The 21,357-nt window shown below is 46.3% G+C and overlaps 1 protein-coding gene across 1 annotated transcript in view; it reads left to right on the top strand.

Annotated features, from left to right (window-relative positions):
- Nucleotides 1-648: 648 nt before the first annotated feature.
- The window catches only part of LOC8024153 (transcription elongation regulator 1), a 60,314-nt gene continuing 39,605 nt past the window's right edge, over nt 649-21,357 (top strand). Inside the window, exons 1-6 of the mRNA XM_029972575.3 lie at nt 649-832; nt 7,297-7,507; nt 11,004-11,507; nt 14,098-14,233; nt 18,517-18,813; nt 19,028-19,291. Of these exons, the coding sequence (XP_029828435.2) occupies nt 717-832; nt 7,297-7,507; nt 11,004-11,507; nt 14,098-14,233; nt 18,517-18,813; nt 19,028-19,291 (1,528 nt within the window). The 5' untranslated portion in view covers nt 649-716. The remainder of the gene's footprint in view (nt 833-7,296; nt 7,508-11,003; nt 11,508-14,097; nt 14,234-18,516; nt 18,814-19,027; nt 19,292-21,357) is intronic.

Here is a 21,357-nt window from a genome sequence, read left to right on the forward strand (position 1 = left end):
TATTCGTGTTATTTTTCGGCGAAGAGACAAAATTGTGGCGGTCCCTGCCATCAGAGCTGACAGCGGGCCTGAGCGAGAAAGAAGATATAAGACCCATCTGCAGGGGGGCAATACCGCACTTGCGGTCCTAAGCAGCACGCAGCCGAGTGTTGTTTTGTTTGTTGTTGTTGTTGTTTTTTTTTTTTTTTTTTTTTTTTTTTTTTGTCGTTTATGTAACTGCGGCACCACAGACCTCCTGGTATGGGCTCCTCGCCTTTTGTGGTGTCGCAACTCTTTCCGAGTTGAATAAATATTATTATTATTATTATTATAAAATTCACGCGCGTTTTCCCGTAGGAATACACAGGGAGGCTGGAAATGTAGACTGCATGCTGTCTGCTTCAATTTGCAACCGGAAGTCCCGTAGACACTAGCGCCAGCTGAGCCTCTAGCGTTTTTTGTAATAACTGTATTATCCATATAGCCGATATGGCCGCAGCAACACTCCCTTCATTTTTACGCAAATTTTAGCAATTAAACTACCAATTTATAAAAGAAATATTTTACTTACTTGTATCTTTACAGGTTTCATCGTAAAAGTAGTAAAAAGTAGTACATGCACTAGCGCCACCTATGCTCACCTGGTATATGTTTTCTGGGTGTGCAGGCCTAGTCACCGTGGTTGCATTCTTAGTGGCATTTTGTAGCAAACGCCGCTGCAAAGTTTGCGGTGTACAATGGAAGATGGTAATTTTGATATGTCCGACGGAGAAATTCAAAACGATGGTGTAAAGGGCGGATTCGGTCATCGGAACAGAGGAACTGATGGTTTTCCACCTAGAGGTCCACCGAGGTAACGTATTGCATTAGATCAGTCAGTTGAGCCGTGGCGAAAACAATGGCGGAACCTCGCCCCATGTTTGCGGCGTTCTAGCACTTCGTTGCGCAGGTTTACGATCGCTTCGTTCCACAAGATTCATACCATCGTTCGCGAGTGCGTGTGGTGTTGCGTTCCCACGGTAGCCTTCGTGTCGCGCACGTTAGTGTGAAGAGCGTGTACCGGGAGAAGGGAAAGGTACTTCGCACTGATGGCTGACTGCAATGCCGGCTTGTTGCATGCACCATGTCAGCTCTCCGTACACCTTGCTATTGCAGTAAAACAGTTGTGCAGTCGGCAGTAATTGAGGCTATAACTTTGCACCGCCCAGTGCTTCGCGTCCCAAATGGGCCTCTAGTTCGCGATGAATCGAATGCCGCAAACCTGTATTCAATCATGGAATTTGTAGAGCGTGAATAATCGGGTTAAAGAATACGTGATTTCGAGGGTTATCATGTTCGTGATACCTGGAACCGGGTTTCGTCACGTTTACCCCGGCATTTTACTTTTCTGAAGATGCCTTCCAAGCTCAATAGCGGAATCCCGTTTGACTTCAGGAATTCGCGCAGCTCCATTCTTTCCATGGCTTGTATTGACTACCATTGTGGTGGTCTTGCTGATGAGCGTGTACCTTCTGCAGCCTTTATTTCGCACGACCGAACTGGTTCTCGTCTCGAACAAGTAGGAATGACCATCAGCGTGGTGGGATAACATCACGTGCAAACCATGCATTGCCCTGCAATTAACTCGCTGCGACATCCCTGTAGACCTGACAACTTTAAATCTCGTGGTCTTTGTACCAATATTCATGCACCGTACAGTTTGTCATGTTGCAATCTATGAGCACCAAGAAAGAGAGATCTAAATGGAAAAATGGCACCAAGAGCACCGTGTCATCAAAAAAGACAAAGGACTACTCGTATTGTGTCTAAAGGTGCTTTCAGCCCATAGGACTCCGTCATGTTATCAGCAACTTCCACCAAAGCAAGCATGAATTCCAACGAGTTGGGCCATACTAAAAAAGCAAAGTGAGCAGCATGTGAACAGTGGCAGCACTACGAATGTGGTTGCATTTTTTCAGGTGGGCCACTTGTTTGCATATTTTCAAAGGTCGAGGTAATCCCCTTGTGCTTGCCACTGGTGCTCGCTGCCTCCTCGCATCCCTCTTACCTTGAGCAGCAGTTTTGTGTTCTGCCTTCGCTGATTGGGATGCCCGCACATGGCTGTTGCCAGTCCACCACTGAGCGTTGCAAGGCAGAGCTTGCCGCATCTTGTATTCAAGTGCCTCTCTTTGTTCTGTTCAAAAGACGGCTTTTGTGGGTATCGTAGCTAAGGAATAAGGACTGTTCTAGGATCAGATGATGTATGAATGAAACTCATCTACTACTGCTTGTGTAAAAGTGTAGGCAAACTACCCGATAATGTCGCTCTTGTCTTACCTTATTTCTTAGACGTGTTCTCTGCACTCACTGAACATCTCTGAGCATTTCATCATTGCGAGTAATCATCTTGGCAGACTGGAAGATATTCCGGAAGCATTGAGTCCAAAGAGAATGAGCCGGAAAGTGACTGGTGATGATGTGGATATGCACAAGAAGAAAGAAGGGACAGAAACATCTTGGATTTACTAAAAATTTTTGTAGTTAATTTTTTAATACTATGTTCTTTACTAACCTTGTCACGTTGATTACATTGCGGTGCAGTTGGTGGGCTCTCTTCGACATATTACTAAGTTGTATGCTTTTGAACCTCCACCCCCTGAGAAAAGCTTTTGTACCATTCCAAGTTCAGTGTTCGTTCTGCTAGCAGAAGTGCAGCTGTGTGATTGCACGACCAATCAACAATTGTCTTTTGTTATTTGTCTACATACATACAGAGGCAGAGATCTTGGTTATCATAATATCCTGAGGATGCTCCACCCCGAAAATAACCCGCCCCTATTTTTAGCAAGCTTCGATTAATTGCAGGGCCCTGGCCACCTTGGCAGAAATGGTGTCACTTAGCCAAGACATGAGTGAACATTGCTGACTGGGCAGGACAGCCATCATTGGCTCATCGCCCCTCCCTGCAATCGCAAGTTTCGCAGGCCACAAAATCTAAAACTAGCATTTTTTCTGCTTTTTTTGATTGCACACCGAAAGTTAGCCTGCTCCTTATTTTCGCCGGATTCGCTTCCGATTTTAGGTGGGCTATCTCGGGAAATTACGGTACGTGGGGCAGTGCCCATCTGATTGGTTCAGCATTTGCATTGCTTCCGTTGCATTGTCAGCTCGGGAGTGAATGTAACATGGTCTGAGCAATCAGGCAAGCCAGCACCTTATTACACTGCAGCTATAGACCTTTCCAGCGGCAGTCTCGAACGAAGCGCTGTACAGCACGTGTCCCTAGTTTTGAGAGTGTACATCAGCGTTGCCCGACCGCGCTGGGCTGTAGGTTTTCTCGTCGGTGAGCTGTGGCAGCTTGCCGAGGCGCAATTCCGGACGCTGGTGGCGGCTAAATTGCCTCGTTTTCTTTTGTGTTCTATGGCGAAGAGAATTTCTCGAGGTTTTTAAGAAAGCATTGCACTATTTTTGGGAACAAAAACAAACAAATGAAAGCTATTTTTGGTGAGTCCGTGTGCAACAGAACAAATGCAACTGAAATGTTTGTTTCATTTAATGTTGATTTTTTTACGGCACCATACACTCGGCCGTGTCAATCTACAAAGGTCTTAACTGCTGAAAATATTTGACCACACCACAGGATAGCCGGACTGCATGGGCATGCCCCGCTTACAACATAAAATTCAACGAGTCTCATCAATTGAACAACATGTATTGTACACGGAGCCACGTAATCTGAACAGGATTTGAGAAAGGTCTCAAATAACACAGCATATCCAATAAACAGTGTCCATGATAGTCACTTCACGAGGATTGAATGGAATCCGGCTTGTCTTAGGGGCACGTTTTGATGAGTGCTGCTTTTTTGCGCAGCACCAAAGCAAATGAACAAATGTGTTTTCCGTCCCCATACTCTGGACCCTATCAACCATTTTTCGCGACGATTGGAAACATAGCCGGAAAGGCTTTTCGGAGATTATCTCATCAAAAATAATCCTTGAAGAACATATAACGGCCTGCGTCGCAGGCTGTTTGCCGTTTGCTTCTATTCGTTTCCTGCGAAGGCTGAGCAGTGTACGAGCCCTGATATTCCCTGGTTCTCGCAATGGAAGATAACACCAGGAACGTAAGCATCCTGAACAGGCAAAGTCAGTAAAAACTTTCAAGAAAAGCTGGCGAATTCCGAATGCACAATGCACTTGGGGAGTTGCACTTACCGAGTTTCCACAGCTCGGGCAGGTGGCAGCAATTTCTGGCTGATAAGGTTGCTTGAGTCGCAAAATGGCGGCGGCCAGAGAGCTCTTTTCTGCAAAGGTCTATAGAAAGAAAAAAAAACAAAAAAACTACTCTTCCTCTTCTGAAAGGTGGCTTGCTCCAGTTTTATGAATCAGTCTTTTTCAAAAGCACAGATAATACTGTTGTTGCATGCCCAAAAGTTTCCCAGGTTCCTATTTTTTCATATTTTCCTTCAAATTTAGGGTAGGTCGTTTTGCTACATGCTTTAATAGTTTGCAGGGGGCTCTTAAAGGGATACTTCAATGAAATTTGAAATATACCCGTCATGTTCAAAAATAGGTTGAATATAATCCACAATATCCGTAAATGACAATGGCATGTTTGTATTTTGAGCCAGGTGGCTGTATTTTTCGTTACAAACGGCCCACTCTGGCAAGCGCTCTGAGAACAGCCAGCAAGGCCACGTGACATCCAACGCGATCGTGATGTAGTTCGTCTCTGGACGAGCAAAGCTACGGCGAGGCTGACGTCGAGAGGATGGCCTGGTCGTTCCAGCCACCGAAGCGGCTGCTTTTGTACGAATTTCAAGTGACTGGTTAATCTTCTATAATCTTGTAGAGGGACAATAGCGACTTCTGGGTCACACAAAAGGAATTTTCGAAAAGAGGGGAGTTCCTCCTTCCCCTTCTCTCCTCTTCGTGGCCGGAGGCGAGACAGTTACCGTCACTACCTCTCAAGGTTCCTAGACGGGCATTACAAACGAGGCGTTAGCAACATCCACCAGGTGCTAACAAGATATTGGTCTGTTTGATGTGATTCTGCTTTTTTGAACACATATGGACCAAAAAATAAGCACCGAAATTTATCCCGACCGAGGTGCCCGCAATATGACGGAGGCTTATTGCGGAGAAGGCGCCGTGTAACTGAGCTTTCGGTTGCACGTCAAAAGATCCCCAGGTGGTCGAAATTAATCCTCAGTCCTCCGCTGGGGCGTGCCAGGATGCCCGTCGTAGGTTTGGCACGTAAAACCCCCAAATTTGATTTAGCACCGAAATTTCGTTGTAGTATCCCTTTAAAAATTGTAACTTGGGACATATTGTTAGCTAGTACTTATTTTTTCAGATAGTTCAGGTGACTAGTCAGGAGCAGTATAAGTAGATATACAGAGCACTGACTTCTGGGAAATAAATATATCTAAATGTATGTAAAGGAGCACTAAACAATATTCGTGAACTTCATGAATGCATGAAGTCATGAAAAGTTGGTCCCATTTACACGTTAGTACCGGTGTGCCAGTTTTGGGGACATTATGGATGTGCTTCAGTCAACATTGGCACAAAAATGTGAGAACATGATCAAAAGATTGTATGTTATGGTCTCTGGGTCCACTCAGCAGTACCATTTCAAATAAAATTATTCATAAGCCTACTTTGTAGTCAGAACCCTAAAATCCAGTTGTTTGAAAATGCACCACGCTTATTGCCTGAGGCATAAATTCACCTTTAAAGGGCAACTCCGCTTCTTTTTCGGTAGTGCAAAACTATACAGTTCTCTTTGTTATTATCTACAAAGCCCACATGGCAAATATTACGATGGAATTCCGCCTAGAAGGTAAATAAAATCGCTGTCAAAGTTTGACAAGCACGAATCTGCTGGTTTTAGATGAGACGTGCGGACCAGACAACACTGCCCGGCTGCATTTCCGCTTCCTTCAAATTCGTTTTCCCGGCTCGTCCGTGACGTCATCAAGCATGCTCAATTCTTTGTTTTTGTTTTTTTAATTTTGTTTTCTTTTTCGGGGGGAGCACGCGTGGCGCCAGCGCCGTGAGAGACGTGAGCGACGCGCTCGGCCCGCTCGGACGGCTCGGCGCTCGACTATTGATACCCTACTTATAGGCCCATCGCCTTGTTGAGCGCGGTGTGTGTTCAGTGCGTATTGATGTGCGATGGCACGTGCTTTGCAGACAACGCGACGATGACTGCGAAGCACATGTCCACGTGATAGATCACGTGACCCCTTCTATATCACGTGGGTGTACATGCTTAGTGATGCCGAAGATACAATGTTGTCCGGCTTTGCCACTGTTTCGGTTTCGGTTTGCGATCATGGCTAGAGTGAAATTGCATGAAAAATATTTTATTTTTTGCGAAACAAAGGATTGGGGATTGTTTTTGAGAGCTTCAAAAAGCAAAATCGGCCACTATCTCGAAATTTTCGAAATTGAGCAGAGTTGCCCTTTAAAAGAGGCCCATTGAGGCAGTCATCATAACAAAATGCCTGACAAAGTCAATCTGAACGATCCTCCTTTCGTTTTAGAAAAAGCGACAGGTCACCAACGAGAACCTTGAAGCAATGCCCTGTAATGGGGCTTGAGGATATCCTGTCTCTTGTGCCTCGTGAGATTTAGTATTTGCAAATTGTTTAGAATTGTCAAGTGCAAACGAAAGCTTGCACTTAATTTGCAAGAATGTAAGGTAATTTGTAGTAATTATTTCTCGTCCGACAAAGAGTGCATTGACGTGTTCGTTGTCAAACTTGTTTCTTTTCTGGCTGGTTTTTGGGAAACATGTTCTTATTTCCGTAGCAAAAGGATTAGGTATATTGAACGTGAACATTTGACAGAAGGTTCTTAAATGTGGTGCCTTGTTCTCTGAGTGTGGAGAAGCAATTTTGCCAACGGAGTAGGGCTGCTTAGTTGTCTCGAATGTGCATTATGCAGTAATAGTGCAGCAGTTCAGTGGTTGTGCCGCTCCAAAACCAGTAGGAATGAAAATGGAACCCGTGATCTTCTGCGGTGCAAGCTTTCGTTGGCATGCCCTCGGATGCAATGTCACCTCTGGCTCTTGACTTTCGTGAGATGTATGGGCTGCATGAGTGTCTTTCCCTTGCTTGGAGAAGTCTGAGGACATATGTTTCCTCCACCGTCGGGACAATGTGTGGTGTCCAGGAATAACCTGTTCTAAAGCACCGTCGGCACACTGTCAGGTGGCTTGCACGACAGAAAGGGGGAAAATGAAAAGACTGAGAAGGTCCTGTACTCTGTGTGTCTAAGGCCATGGTGCCGTCTCCTGCCATCTCCAAGCTTCCTTGTCTTGTTGCAGTTTTGGACCCAGGGGACCCCACCCTCGCTTCCGGGGGCCACCCCCCGGCATGATGGGGGGCAACCGGCGCGGCGGGCCGCCACCCCCCATGATGCGGCCCCTTATGGGACGACCGCCCCCACCCGGGTACCGGCCCCGCTTCGACCCCAGCTTCCCCCCGCCCCCCAACATGGGGCCTCCTCCTATGGGCATGGGACCCCCTCCTGGCATGGTGAGCACTCTGACCTCTTGACGGGCTTGGGGATGTTTGGGAATGTGCAGCAGTGTGGCTCGGGGCAATTGGAAAACGCAGGCAAGGGTGGGCCATTGCACTGCTTGGCAGCACACGACTCTTTGGTCCAGATGTGATCTGCACTTCCCTGGCCACTAGAGTACTTCTGTAACAGTGAAGTGTTTCTTAGTCTGGCTCTGGGAGAAGTGGATCAATCATACTTTCTCGCACTGCACGTTCCCGGGCATACCTTTGTGTTGACTACGTGGGTTAGGCACAGGGTCTGCTAAAGGGGGGGGGGAACACCTGCGCTTGCTGGGGGATGTTAGTTGGTCTAGATAAGTTATCCAGTTGTGGCAAATTTTGGCAAGGTGTAGCTAGAGTTCGGGAAATCAATTAAGTCTAGTTGCCTCTCTCTTCGCTTACATCGGCACCGAAGTACAAATAAGCTAATCTCTAAATCTGGATTTTGTCATGGCTGTTATGAATCCATTGTGAGTGACACGAGACCAGATTTATTTCAGCCAGAAGGCATTTGGCATAAAGTCTCTGGTGAACCATTTTTCTTGTTATGAACGTTGTAAATGTTCATAACGTTTATTTCAAATTTCACTGTTGAGTTCCTGCCATTTTATATCTATTACAAGTTAAGCCAAATACAATTTTGTTTTTATTGCCTACTTTAGTAGGGATATTGTCTGGTGTAATTTGTGGTTAATCTTAACGTAGACTGTATTTAGAGCTCAACTTTCTAGGTATTTACCGAAAGTCCACCAAATCCTTCAATTCTTTTTTTTTTTTTTTTTTTCAAATTTGGTTTTTACCTTAGAACGCTGCATAAAAATGTAAAAAAAAGAAAAAAATGTTTCAGAGATCAGCACAAACTGCAGGGTAATTTTAAAATCAAATAGCGACAGGCCTGTCATGGTGCAGCGAGGGTGGCTGATCTAGATGTGGTTTGTGCTGAATGGCTTTTTGACGATAAGAATAAATAATGTATCAGATAGACATTCCTTCCTGATGTGTTTCTTGTGACTCGCCTGAGACACCTGTCAGGCCTAGGCTTTTTTAAGTAGAAAGGGGACCCTCTCCCGAAAAAGGGAGGGTGTCATGCCACACGACACCGTAAATGCCCTTTTGCCTAAAATGGCATTTTTGGGAATGGAGCTCGCTAGCAACCTTTACATACGGTAGGCATACCTGCCAAGTCTACCGTATTACCCTGGAAACCCCCGAATTTTGACCAATTTGCACAGTTGTACGATTTACAAAAAAATTTCCCGGAAAACGCAAATTACCCCCCCACTCCCCCCTCGCTCTTAAATAAGTAGTTTTTGCCGTCGTAACGAACGGCTGCAATGATAGCGAGGCCCGGCTGTTACTCGCTAGTGCAATATAGATGCAATGAAGTTGTCATCATGTACATTTTTTATCAATATTTCTTTTTAAATCCCCCCCCCCCTCCCGGCTTAGAAATTCTCCCGGATTTGGTTTCTCTGAGCTTGGCAGGTATGAGTAGGTGGTAATGCCATTGCAGGTGAGCCAGGGTGTCACTTTTGTCTCACAGAACTCAGGATGGGAAAGGCTTTAGTTTAAGGTCTTAGCAGTTTTTGTGATCACCTATTCTGAGAAGAGATGGTTTTTGTGATCATCTCAAAAGTAAGTTTTAAGAACATAGTTCTAATAGATAAGACCGTCTTTCCGGCTTTCAGACATGAACCAGTCATATGTAATACTCTGAACGGTGTTGAGCCTACTTAATGAATAAATAAATCTATGTTTTATGTGCATTATAATTTGATTACCATTCCAGTTGTGATCATGGATATTGCTGTGCAAACACGCTGAACGTAATTAATTGTTTGAGCTCTTTGGCTAGGGAAATGGGGCTCGCAAACATCTAGAACGCCTCAAAGCCCATACTTTTACGTTGTGTCGTCTGCTGGCGAAGGCTCCAGATCCGCTACAGGCGCCAATGTCGCCGTTCGCCTCTGCTACCATAAGGTTTCGGTGGAGTTTCCAGCATTTGTGAGGTATATCATATTTGATGCAACCTCATTCTTCATGTGTATGGTAGCTCGACACACTCTGTGTCCCCCAGTGTGTCAGCATGATCAAGCTAGTGTAAATTTTTGACTTTATAAACCCCTTTCAGCCCCATTCAGGTTTTTTAATAATGACCCTATGGGCCTATATGCTTTGTAGAGGATGTTTCCCAAAACGTGGGCCAAATTGCTCCAGCAAAAAGTGTGCGTTGCACAAAAGAAGGTTGATATCCTATTGGTTTGCACCAAAAAGCCTATATGGGAAAATGAATAAACTTTGGTATAATTACCTAGGTTCTTAAAGACTTGAATAATTAACTTTTTAATTAGTGAACTTTAAGGTACGGTTTCAGCTAGATGTTTTCTGGGCATCATGAAAAACGACTAAATCAGTGTACTTTGACTGGTTTTGAGGATATGGGAAGTGCACCAGTTGAATATGTGTTTAGTGGTTTGATTTTGGTCAAGGTGAGAGCAAGTGTTCTTGACTGCTGATTGAACATGGCCTCAGAACTTCCTGCTGGATGCACATAATCAACCAATGAGAGAAATTTTTGACCTGTTTACGAGTTCACGATTGGGCAATATTTTGGTGAGAATGTCTCACCAACACACAAGTGGCGAGAGAGGTCTCACGGCCTTTGATCCTTAGTACTCCTTCATCCACCCGTCAATGTCAGCTTCTGTATGGCAGCAGAACAACTTAGATCTTCAAAGGAAGCGTGGGTTGTCCATGGCTTTAAACGAAAAAAATAGCAGACAATCACAATTTCAGTGTTTGTCCAACCTCAGTTCGTTGTGGCACTCGCTTCGTGGCAGACAATCCACTTTTTGTTTTGTTTGCTAGCAGGCGATATACTGTGTTTTCTTGTTTTATTTTCGTCTGTAAATGACTTTGTAACAAACAAACCGCATTCTTCACTCGCGTTAACAGACAAACCATCCGCGAACGCTATCCTAGATAGCTCCGCGAGAGGTAAATTAGATCTCGCTCTTGCGGTGACCAAAATCGGACACCAGGCACCATAGTACAGTGAACGAGCGCATTCTGTTTTGGGTGGTGAAAGCACGAACTAGTAGAAGTCAACAAGGGGTGCAGCATGGTGGACTCGGATGAGGTATCTGTGGAGTGTTCTCGGGGAGTGTGGAAGCCCACTGTGCATTCTTGGCCACTGCAGTGCCCCGGTCGTTAAAGTGACATGTCATTATTCACAGCAGTGTAGTACATTATGTGCCACAGCTCTGCAGGGTGCAGCGTGGCATGTGCTGTGAATGGTGCCAGCATGTGATTGTTTCACTAGGCACAGTGTCATGGTCTTTGCCTGTGGTTGGGGGGGGGGGGGGTGTGGGGGGGGGGGGGCTGCTTCTGCTGCCCTGAGGGGTTGCTGCTCGGCAGTGAAGAGGAGCCTTGGAGCATTTGCCCAATGACAGACTTGCACGTCGCTTTGCAGAACGGCGACGCATTTGGTGCCATGCCTCGACCACCAATGATGCCGATGGGTCCTCCAGGATTCGGCATGGGCCCCCCGCAACCACCGAATATGGGCCCCGGCCCCGGCCCTGGTCCGGGACCGGGGGGTCCTGGCATTCCCGGCGGTCCTCCCGGCATGCCAGGTGGCCCCAACATGCCTGGAGGCCCGCCCGGTATGCCTGGTGGTCCCCCTGGTATGCCTGGAGGTCCGCCCGGGATGCCTGGAGGTCCGCCTGGTATGCCTGGAGGTCCGCCCGGTATGCCTGGAGGTCCCCCTGGAATGTCTGGTGGTCTGCCAGGAATGTCTGGTGGTCCGCCAGGAATGTCTGGTGGTCCGCCCGGAATGTCCGGTGGTCCGCCCGGAATGTCTGGTGGCCCCGTTTCCCTTTCCGGGGGAGCCAATGGCGCTCCGTCGGGGCCTGCCCCTCCATCCATTGACCTGTCGGGAGAGATCTGGGTGGAGACAAAGAGCCCTCAGGGCAAGGTGAGTGCTTTCCCTCATTGCGTGGGTTCTCAGGCAGGGGGAAGGTTAAAGTCGGTCTGGCAGGGACGAATACGAATGTTTCGTGCTCTCTTTGGGGGGACCCTCGATGGAGATGTGGGGTGCCCCCACTTGGGGTAGACTAACTTCGCGCTGTTCTGAACGTCTGTACGACAAATGACTTGCAGAGATAACCTGAGTCGAAGGTGGGTACACCCGGTATTATAGAGGGGCTCCTGTCTTACGGTCTAAGATCTGGTCTGGTCTAAGATGGTGACAGTAAATGTCTCCTCTTTCCTTCCGTGCCTATTTAAATCATTCAATTTGGTCAGTGGATTTCAAATACCATTTCAAAGCATTCAGCATTGTTCCTAAACTTGTGGTGCCATCCAGGATGTTTCAGAACTACGCTTTGGGTTTCGGTTTCGGTTTTTGCTTTTCGGTAAGGGGGAATTTTTTATGTGACTTCAAAGTTCTGGGATCGTGAGTGATTGCATCAAGCATGGCCTCCTTGCTGCAGGCCTATGCTCCTCAAAAACGTTATCTTTCTCGTGATTCTGGTGCATATGCAATTAATTTCGTCAATGACAAATGGAAGTGAGTCGGAAGATGATGTTCATTCATTGAATTTTAGTTTCCATAGTGACAGTGAGTTGAACCAGCTTAGACCATCCATAGGTGTCTGTCTGTAAGATGTGTAAGGCGATTGTGTCTTACATGCACAAAACCGCACACAATCTCAAAAAGATAGGACACCGTGTAAATGCTCAAGTGGTTTTTTTCTGCACCGCAAAAACTTGCCAAGTTGTACAAACTGACGGACCCTTACCCCAAACCACCGGTTGACTGCGTGAAAAAGCATTGCAGCCCGCTTGTAGAATGCGCAGAAGGAGTTGTCTATCAGATCCCACTGACGTGCGGCAGAAAGTATGTGGGACAGACGGGAAGATGTCTAAATGATAGATTGCGCGAACACAACCAAAAAGTGAGCGGACAGTGGGACAGTCATTTGTCAATGCACTGCCATGACTGTGGGTGCAAACCTGAATTTAATTTGTGCACTGTTATTAGAAAACAGAGATAAGACTGTAAGGGAAATTATAGAGGCAGACCTGACAAAAAAACTATGGGGATAGATGTGTCAGCGTGGTGTCAATCGATCTGGGCAACAAAAAGACAGTTCTTGTGAGCATTGGCGTGGCACGGGATTGGCTGAATGGCACGATGATGCAGAGTATGTATACCCTTGATTTTCTGACGACTAAACAGTTGAAGTTAGCGCATTGTGTTGTCTCGTTCCTACTCTTGTCCCTGTCTTAGAGCGTTATTATGTTCTCAGAGTTTCATTTATTGCCCTCGTCAGCTCCTGTGGAGATGCTAGGCATGTTCTGAATGCATTATGTTTCATTTGCAGGTTGTCAGCGTCATATAAACACAATTGTATGCCACCAGCAGCAAAATGAATGGAGTTTTCTCCAGAAAGGCAGCCTGGCCTTGCCTCGGCTGAATGCTGTGGTGTAGCACGAAGTGCTTTGCTTAGGGCTTTGGGGAATGGCGCAGTCGTTATGGGGGCTAATATTTTTTTGCACAGAACAAGAAGTTTTGCACTGTAACTTGGAGGATTTTTTTTTTTTTAAATAGTAAGGTATGAAGTGTATGTCTTAAAATTTTTCTTGCTCCTACTTTTTTGCAGGGCACATTGAATTACAGTAAAAAAAAATTGTGTTGGTTGCACAAAATCCAACATTCATATTTTTTCTTTGCGCTATGAGTAAACATTTTGTTTAGTAATTACATTGTGGAAAGGATATTTGTTTTAGCTACATTTTGATATGCCTTGGTGCACCTAGAGTCACTAGGGAAGCCACGCTTAGAGTATTGGCACTTCATTCCTTGAGTTTCTTGTGGGCTTAGTGCAGAACAGGTGCAATTGCCGAACACTAGAATTTTGAAAATGCGACTTCCTGAGCTTTATATAGGGTGTCGGTAAGTTCACGCAACATTGTTTTGCTCTGTCGCAGACTGTTTTAACATTTATGGAGGTAGTCGAAGTGTTTCCTGCGATTTCCAATAACTGACAGCTGTGATTTGAGCACCAAGATGACTGAAAGGTCGTCACCCTGAAGTGTTGCTTAGTTCGTGGCTCTGGGTACACTTAGTGGCATAATTTGCACCTAAAATTTTTTTTTTTTTTTTACTGTTTTACTGAGATTGTTTGTACGTACCTCTTTTCGTGCGTTCAGGAAAGAGTCTTTGGTGGTAGCTGGTGGTCGCAGTATGCTGCATTGTCGGTTGCATTCTTGGGGGCATTTAAGGTTTCTGCTAAAAGACTTTGCTAAAGAAGCTGGTCTCTCAGCAAAATATTGGTGAGGCTCTGCAGGAGGTTTGTGTTCCTGGAGTTGTTATTTTCGTGCTTCTATCGAATCAATTTATAGTTTTCTTCGCTTAATTTCTCGCTGTCGAAATTTAGAAAAAGTGGCTAGGTGACGCAAGCTGACTCCCAACTTGGAGAGCTATCTCCGTTTGGCCTACCTTTATCCGTGTCAAACACCTTGGCCCTGTTGATGGCCAATGCTAGGCTCTGTGTCTGCAGGTTTACTACTACAATGCCCGAACGCGTGAGTCAGCGTGGACCAAGCCTGACGGTCCTGGGGTTAAGGTGATTGCACAAGAGCAGATTGAGAGCATGGCTGCTGCTGCTGGTGTGGCTCCCACGAGCACCACTCCCGGTGAGTGCTCGTCCCCGCTCTCCGTTCTCGGTTTTTGTTTTTTTTTCGTTTGGGTTTCAACCATCTTCTGCGCTAGTTGATCTGACATAAACGCCTCACTTTTCATTGGGTATTTATTTATAGGAAAGTAAGCACTCTCAGTGTTAGTGTTGGAAAGGCTGACTACAATGGAACGCCGTTCATGTGTCCTCGGTTGATGCGACGTTCCTTGTTTTATGACAATTTAACGTAGGCCCAGTGAACTCTCGCAGAAAGAATGCATACAAAGCTTGGACTGCACGACGCGTGATCGCTATAATGCCATAGTCGTCACCCACCACCAAATCGTCGCCCACCTCACTTTTTGGGTAAAATAGCGATTTCCCCTCAAAAAAAGGAGTGAGTTACCACCAGTGGCATAGCCAGTAATTTTTTTGAGGGGGGGGGGGGGAGCTGAGATGCTGGAATGTCCATGACTTAGTGAGGGAAAGGGGGGGTCAAAATGCATGTGTATTTTATAGGGTGGGCTGAAGCTTCGTAAGCTCCCCCTCTGGCTAAGCCACTGTTTATCACCCATCGCTGCAAATACCCCAACTTAGAGCTTGTGGTTCGGGAACACACATCATCCCTGAATGTTTGTGACCCCGGTTCGTAAGGTCAGAGAACATCGGTGACAAAGAAAAAACGAAGGGAAAGGAGCTTTGATTTGACATGGAAAAGCGTTGGTGGTGTTGTGACGGAAAAATCCTGGTTGGTCGATAGGGTCATGACGTGACAGCTGATGACCTCGTGCGGGAATTTCAAACAACCCACAATGCCTGCGTGAAATGTGTCATCACGCTTGGAATGAAAGTGAATAAAAACCACATGTAATGCGAATTAAAGGTAGCCACATGTCTCAAATGATTTCACTTTACAAAGTAATTCATTTGCTTTAAAGAAAAATTTGAAGAATATTAGGCGGGAGTTGAACCCACGACCCTTTGGTTGCGTGCCAGACACGCTACTGACTATACTCCGTCTGACCAAAAGCGTGCAGTACAGCCAGAGCTACAGGGGAGAAAGTGTATCCCAGCCTGTTCAAGAAGAGGGAAAGGATGAACGGGGGATTTCCAGCCCTTCTTCCCGTTCCCCCTTTGCCTCCTCTTGAACAGGTTGGCATACGCTCTCCCCATAGCTTTGACTGTACTGCACGGTTTTAGTGAGGCGGAGCATAGGCCCCATGTCCGCTGCACTTCCTACTCACTGGCAGAAAGAGCATGAGAAGTAAATGAGTAGGCGATGCAGACGGGGGCTTGATATTGCTATCGCGTTCCACTCTTAAAGGTGAAGCTTAAAGCGCCGGTCACACTCGCAACCAAGTAGGACCGAGAGAGGCAAGATTGGTTTTAAGCCCCTTGCAACGGCGGAGGACCGGATGCGCTGCTGCGGAGCAGGTCCTACGCCGTCTCAAGAGGCTTAAACTCGGTCTTGTCTCTCTCGGTCCTACTCGGTTGCAAGTGTGAACGGCGCTTAAGGGCATGGGCCTAATTTCGAACTTCAGGTTTTCGGTTTTAGAAACTAATTATACACCCTTACACAAAATTTGATAACCATATGCCAAATAGTTACATTGATATAAAATATTTTTAACACATTGTGAGGCAGTAACAAAGTAAAAAAAGTTCAATGTTTGGATGCATTTCTCTTAGTTCCACTTTTTGCTGCAAATTTCAAACAAAGGAATCTTTTGTTCGGAGGTAAAAGTATTCTGATACCACAATTCTGAACTGAAATCTGCTGGGGAATCGGGCTATCTACTTTATTTTGTTTTAAGTTAAAGTTCTCATTTAGAAAAGGCTGTTTTCAAAAATTGACATAGGACCGATATGCATCTCCTATTTTGAGGTAATAACTCTTACTGAACTATTTACATTTGAGTTATAAAAACTAGATAGCCCAAAGTCCCACATCCGCCATTTTATATTCAGGCAGTCAAAATGGTGCTTAATAGCTTCATTTGCATATAATAGATTTCTTAACGAAAAGTGACGCATCTTCTTATGCAGGTATGCAAAATTATCGTAGAGCTGAAAGTTTGCACAAAACACATACATCTAACATAAAATCTCCCCTGCGAATTTCATTCTGATCTTTTGAGCAGTTCAGAAGTTAAATCTCCATCCAGTGTGTCCCCTAAAGTGTCCTCTAAGTTTTGGTTCACGTGTCTATTTTCCATTTTGTTTTAACATAGAATGTGTTTTAAGGCTGGTTGACGAGCCTAGAATAACAAAATGTCACGAGATTATGGTAACATGGCCAGTTTGATTAGCATGCCTACCGTAAAATACCGAGGGAGCGCCCATCTCATTTTCACTGAAAACTGTAGACATGGGTGCTTGTCCGGTCAAATCGGGTGGTTTATGTATAATTTGTAGAACTCCCAAGTTTGGGAAATGTTATTGCGGGCGCTTTAACGGAGTGGGGCACTTTCGTGGTATTTTACGGTATAGTTGCTATATATGTACTTGTGTTGCTGCAACAACTTTGTACCCTTATTGGTGGAGAAACTCAAAACACACTGCACATTCAGTGTCCCCCAACTTTACTCATGATTAAGGTGCATTTAAATTAATTTCTGATGTCTTCTCGATTGCTGCGTAGGGACATAGTTAAAGGAAAACTGAAGTGGTTGTGTATTTGAGGAAAAACACAAATCGTCTTCATTTGGCCTCCAGAATCACGAATATCAAGACTATTTCTTGAATTTGGTGCACGGAGGCTGGAGAAACTCATTTTCAGAGTACCACTGAAGCCCCTCCTTCATGGAGCATGATGTCATGTCCAAAGTTTTTGGAATCTTTGCCCTAGCGCATCTTCAGTGCCTATCAAACCAGTGCAAGTGCACTCTTGCTATTTTCAAAAAGGTCGGAAACAGACTTCACGACTGGTGTTGGTGTTGGGTAATATTCCTGGCAAGTTTCCAATTGCACGTATTGCCCACACGAGCGACACGTGCTTGGTGGCCGAAAGATCTGGGTATGACGTAATGGTTGGTTGGAGGTTTTTCGTGTTTTCTCGCATTTAGTTACATCGGGGAAAACAAACGTGATATTCAGACTCTCAGGATAAAAATACTCTAGAATTAACCTCTAACTTGTTTTTTTTTCAAGACCTTCTTCAGCTTCCCTTTAATTTCATTATTGCCTTCTTCACCCTCTGCCTGGTTAATTCAAATTTTAAGCTGTTGATTGTTGCTTTAGAACAGTTGCTGCTGCAGACGCCAGCATGTTCGGCATGTGTAGCTGTAGTTGCGGCCTGTTTTGTGTATGCCATAGTTTTAATTTATATGAAGCCGTTAACTTTTTATAGCGGAACTGTTAGGGGCTAGTTTCCCCAGGATCGTGTGTGCCAGCAAAGAAATGTCGGCACAACACTTTGGACAGCTACCGCCGTCCATAAACGACGATGGCAACCGGCTTGCCAGTTGTCTGGTTGCCGCCGTTGCTCATAGATGGAGGCAACCTTTCCAGCCTTTCCACTCTGGCTTGCCGACTTGCGGCCGGCCATCACTTCATTCCCACCATAGTACAGCTTCGCTGGTCTTCCTTCTTCACCAGAGTGGAAAGGCTAAAAGTTTTTCATTCTTAACTTAGAAATAATTATAGACATTCCACATATTTCTGTCATGTGGACACTAGTTTCAGAGTCGTAATTATTGCTTTTCAAATTAGACTACTGGTGTATTATAGTTTTGTGCAGTCTCGTACAAGTTGCATGGTATGGATTCTACTGTAGTAGCATTCCTGCAGTGTTGTAGCTGTAATTTACTCATATCGGGGTGAAATGAAGTAGTCGACTGATTTTTCTGACTTGTCTGGTCAAAAGTCCAAAGAATCTAGCAGTCTTGAAGAATGACTTGAGCCAAATTATTAAATTCCCGTGCTATGTCTGCTTAGTTCCAGACATTTTTTACTTGTCTGTTGAAAGCACAGTAGAACCCCATTGAACAGTTGTTCGGGGATCTGCAGTAAAAAAATTGTATGAGGCAGGAAGTAACTCTTATTGCAATTATTTGCTTTTAATGCCGCTTAAGATGTTAGAATGAGGAGCGACTGACTTGGGGGCACCCGGATTCGCACTAGGCCGATAGAACCTAAAGTCAACAGAAACAGACAACATACATCGTGTTGCAAAAAAGGTGGGCATTTCTGCGAGAGTTTTGGAGTTCACAATTTTGCGTAAACATTTGTTGCATTTTATTGCAAAAACGGAAAGGTAGGACATTTTTAAACTTGGAAGGCACTGGGGGAACCTCTGCACAGTGGCCACGACTGCCGCCCCGACGTTGACCAGTACTAGCCAGCCGAGCAGCGATGCGGCTCCCACGGATCGGCCCACGCCAACGAGTCAGGGCAGCGCGACGCCGACTGCCAGCAGCAGCGCACCTCCAACGAGCACAGCGAGCAGCGAGACCCCCGAACGGCAGGAGCCTCCCAAGGGAGTGCCGCCCCCCAGTCCGGGCTCCCTGTCAACATTGGCGCCCGTCGCGGTGGGTGCCCCTCCGTTCGGCCTGCCGCCTCCATTTGGGCTCCCGCCACCTCCGTTCGCCATGCCCCCAGGTGAGTGCGAGGCACATGGCAGACACCGTCTCGTGCACATTCTTTACCTTCGGCCCTTTGACGTGTTTGGAAAGGAGTTGATGTGCCACTGCAGCCTTTGGCAGAATGGCGCAGTGCCAAGCTGGCTACACATCCTATTTTTCGTGAACTGACTTGCGACTTGTGTCTCACCCTTATGTGCAACAATGATCACCGACCGGGAACGGACACGCAGGCATTGTCCCACCGGGGTTCCCCAACCTGGGCCTGCCGCCGCCAAACTTTAGCCAAGCTATGGCCCTGGCAGGGTTTGTGACCCCCGTGGCTGCTGTGGCAGTGACGCCGGCCACGGCTGGCGCCCCGGAGCCCGAGCCAGATGTACAGGAGCAGGCAGCGCAGTGGGCGGAGCACCGCACACCCGAGGGCAAGAGCTACTACCACAACAGCCGCACGCAGCAGACCACCTGGGACCGGCCGCAGGCTCTGGTCGACCTGGACAGTGAGTGACACCCCGCTGGCTGGTGGCTCGAGGCTCGCGGTCTGCCAGTCAGCTGCATCTTTACCCGAGTGAATTAGAGCAGACCCCTCTGTATTTTACAGTCAAATTCGACTATATCGAACCCATTTACATTAAATTATCCCTTAGATCAAGCAATTTTGTGCACAGTAATGTTGCAGTGATAATACATAGCAAAAACTATGGTTCCATCGAACAAAAATAGCAGCTGCTATCGATATACTGAACTGCCAAGAGCGCCGTTTTGCTCTGCAAGCTAGCTTTCTCCCAATGCGGTGGCTGCATTGGGGAAAAGCCAGCTTGCAGAGCACGCCGACTTTTTTTTTCTCGGCGGCCTCGTCGAGTGTTTAGAAGAAGAAAATCTCTTTTGTGGAGGGAGCGGGGAGAGGGCGGTGCTCTGTGCTCCGTCTTCACGCTCCGTCCACAAAAGAGTATATTATTTTTTTTTTTCAAACGGTTAACGCGGCCATTCAGAAAAAAAAATTAAAAAGCCAACTTGCAGAGCAAAACGGCGCCCCACAGCAGAGGGTGCTCTTGCTTGGACGTGCTCCATGCTCTCGGCATAGTTCGGTGCTAATGCACAAATGTAGGAGGCAGCGGCTCTAGCATTTTGGAATCCGTCAATAGCATAGAAAATTATTGTTATCGCGGATGCAATGAAGAAAAAGCAGCAAAACATGCAAGACTAATTCATTGTGTAATATGTCAGCAGAAAGTGGATTTTTTGAGAGTCAAATTCATTAAAACTTTTATATCGAATTACCTGCTATATCAAACTGGTAGACTTTTTTTGCGAGTTCGGTATAAACGGGGTTGACTGTATATTCTTAATTCCGGACAACAAAATCTGAGGGGCTAGGGCAAAAGAAGGCAAAATTGTTTTCCAACGGGACCCTAGCCCCTGGCTACAGCACTCAGCGAAAGAAAGAAAGAACGCCCCCTTTCGCCCACAATGTGTAAAGAAGTAAAAGCGATAACTATAGCACATTCGCGCAATATGGGCGAAATGGCGTCATCTTGTACATAAGGACGGAGGTGCGAAGTGGTTAGTGCACATTGCCGTCGTGGTTGGCGTTGAGGATGCCACTGATGACTGCCACGAGTGCTCAGTGATCGGGATGGTAAATGGGCAGGGTGAGAAACTGGATGTGCGTGTCAGTGTTTTGCGTAAGCATGAGGTCGACGGTGGTGCTGACCCGCATTGTTGGTGCGCTTACATGGGACACCACGCAGAGGCCCAATTCTGCTCCGATGAAGCTGCACCTTCACTCCGGTTGCCTCACTTGTGGGTGTTTGTGTGACGATGAGCGACCGCAGTGGCATGCATAAACGGCGTCCAGTGGACAAGACGTGCTCTGTAGTGGGTTGCAAGAACTGCAGTGGCGACATCGAGGTCTGGAACCACACTGCGTGCACTGAACATGCCCCGCTAAAGCACATGGACTGTCCGTACTTGGTGCTGTTTTCAATGCACCCACTGATAACTGAATAACTTGATCAGAGCACTTTAAAGGAGTCATGAAACAATATTGGGTTGGAATGTTCATGACTTTGCAGAGGCGTACTGGGCCTAGTCTGGTCCAAGTACAGACGATTGCAAGCTTAGTTTCCCGACTGGTGCCCCATGGGCACCAGCACTCGAAGCATGTGAGAACGTGGCCTTGACAGGCCTGCAATCGCATCTACTTCTCCGCTCGTGCAAAGACATGACGGCACCCAGGTGCCCTGCTTGCAATTGTCTATACTGGCACAGACCGCCACTGATTCAGAAGCTTCTTTGTCGCAGTAAAATTGCAAGGATAAAAGGAGAATATTTCTTCCAGTCTTGCCTCTGCGAAGCTTGGTGACGTAATTGTGTGATCGAAACCACAGTCTGACGATAGTCGAGCGCAGCCCATGGATTGGATATGAGAACTGCGTGTGCACCGATTTCAGCTCGTAACAATCAATGCTTTGGAGGACACTCGGATAGTGGCTTGTGTCCAACCACTGCGGTGATGAGAATAGCCAAACTCTTAACAATGCCTGGATATCAGCTTGCGTTTTCT

The sequence above is a fragment of the Ixodes scapularis genome, unplaced genomic scaffold, assembly GCF_016920785.2.
Source record: "Ixodes scapularis isolate PalLabHiFi unplaced genomic scaffold, ASM1692078v2 PGA_scaffold9__187_contigs__length_104089568, whole genome shotgun sequence".
Lineage (NCBI taxonomy): Eukaryota > Metazoa > Arthropoda > Arachnida > Ixodida > Ixodidae > Ixodes > Ixodes scapularis.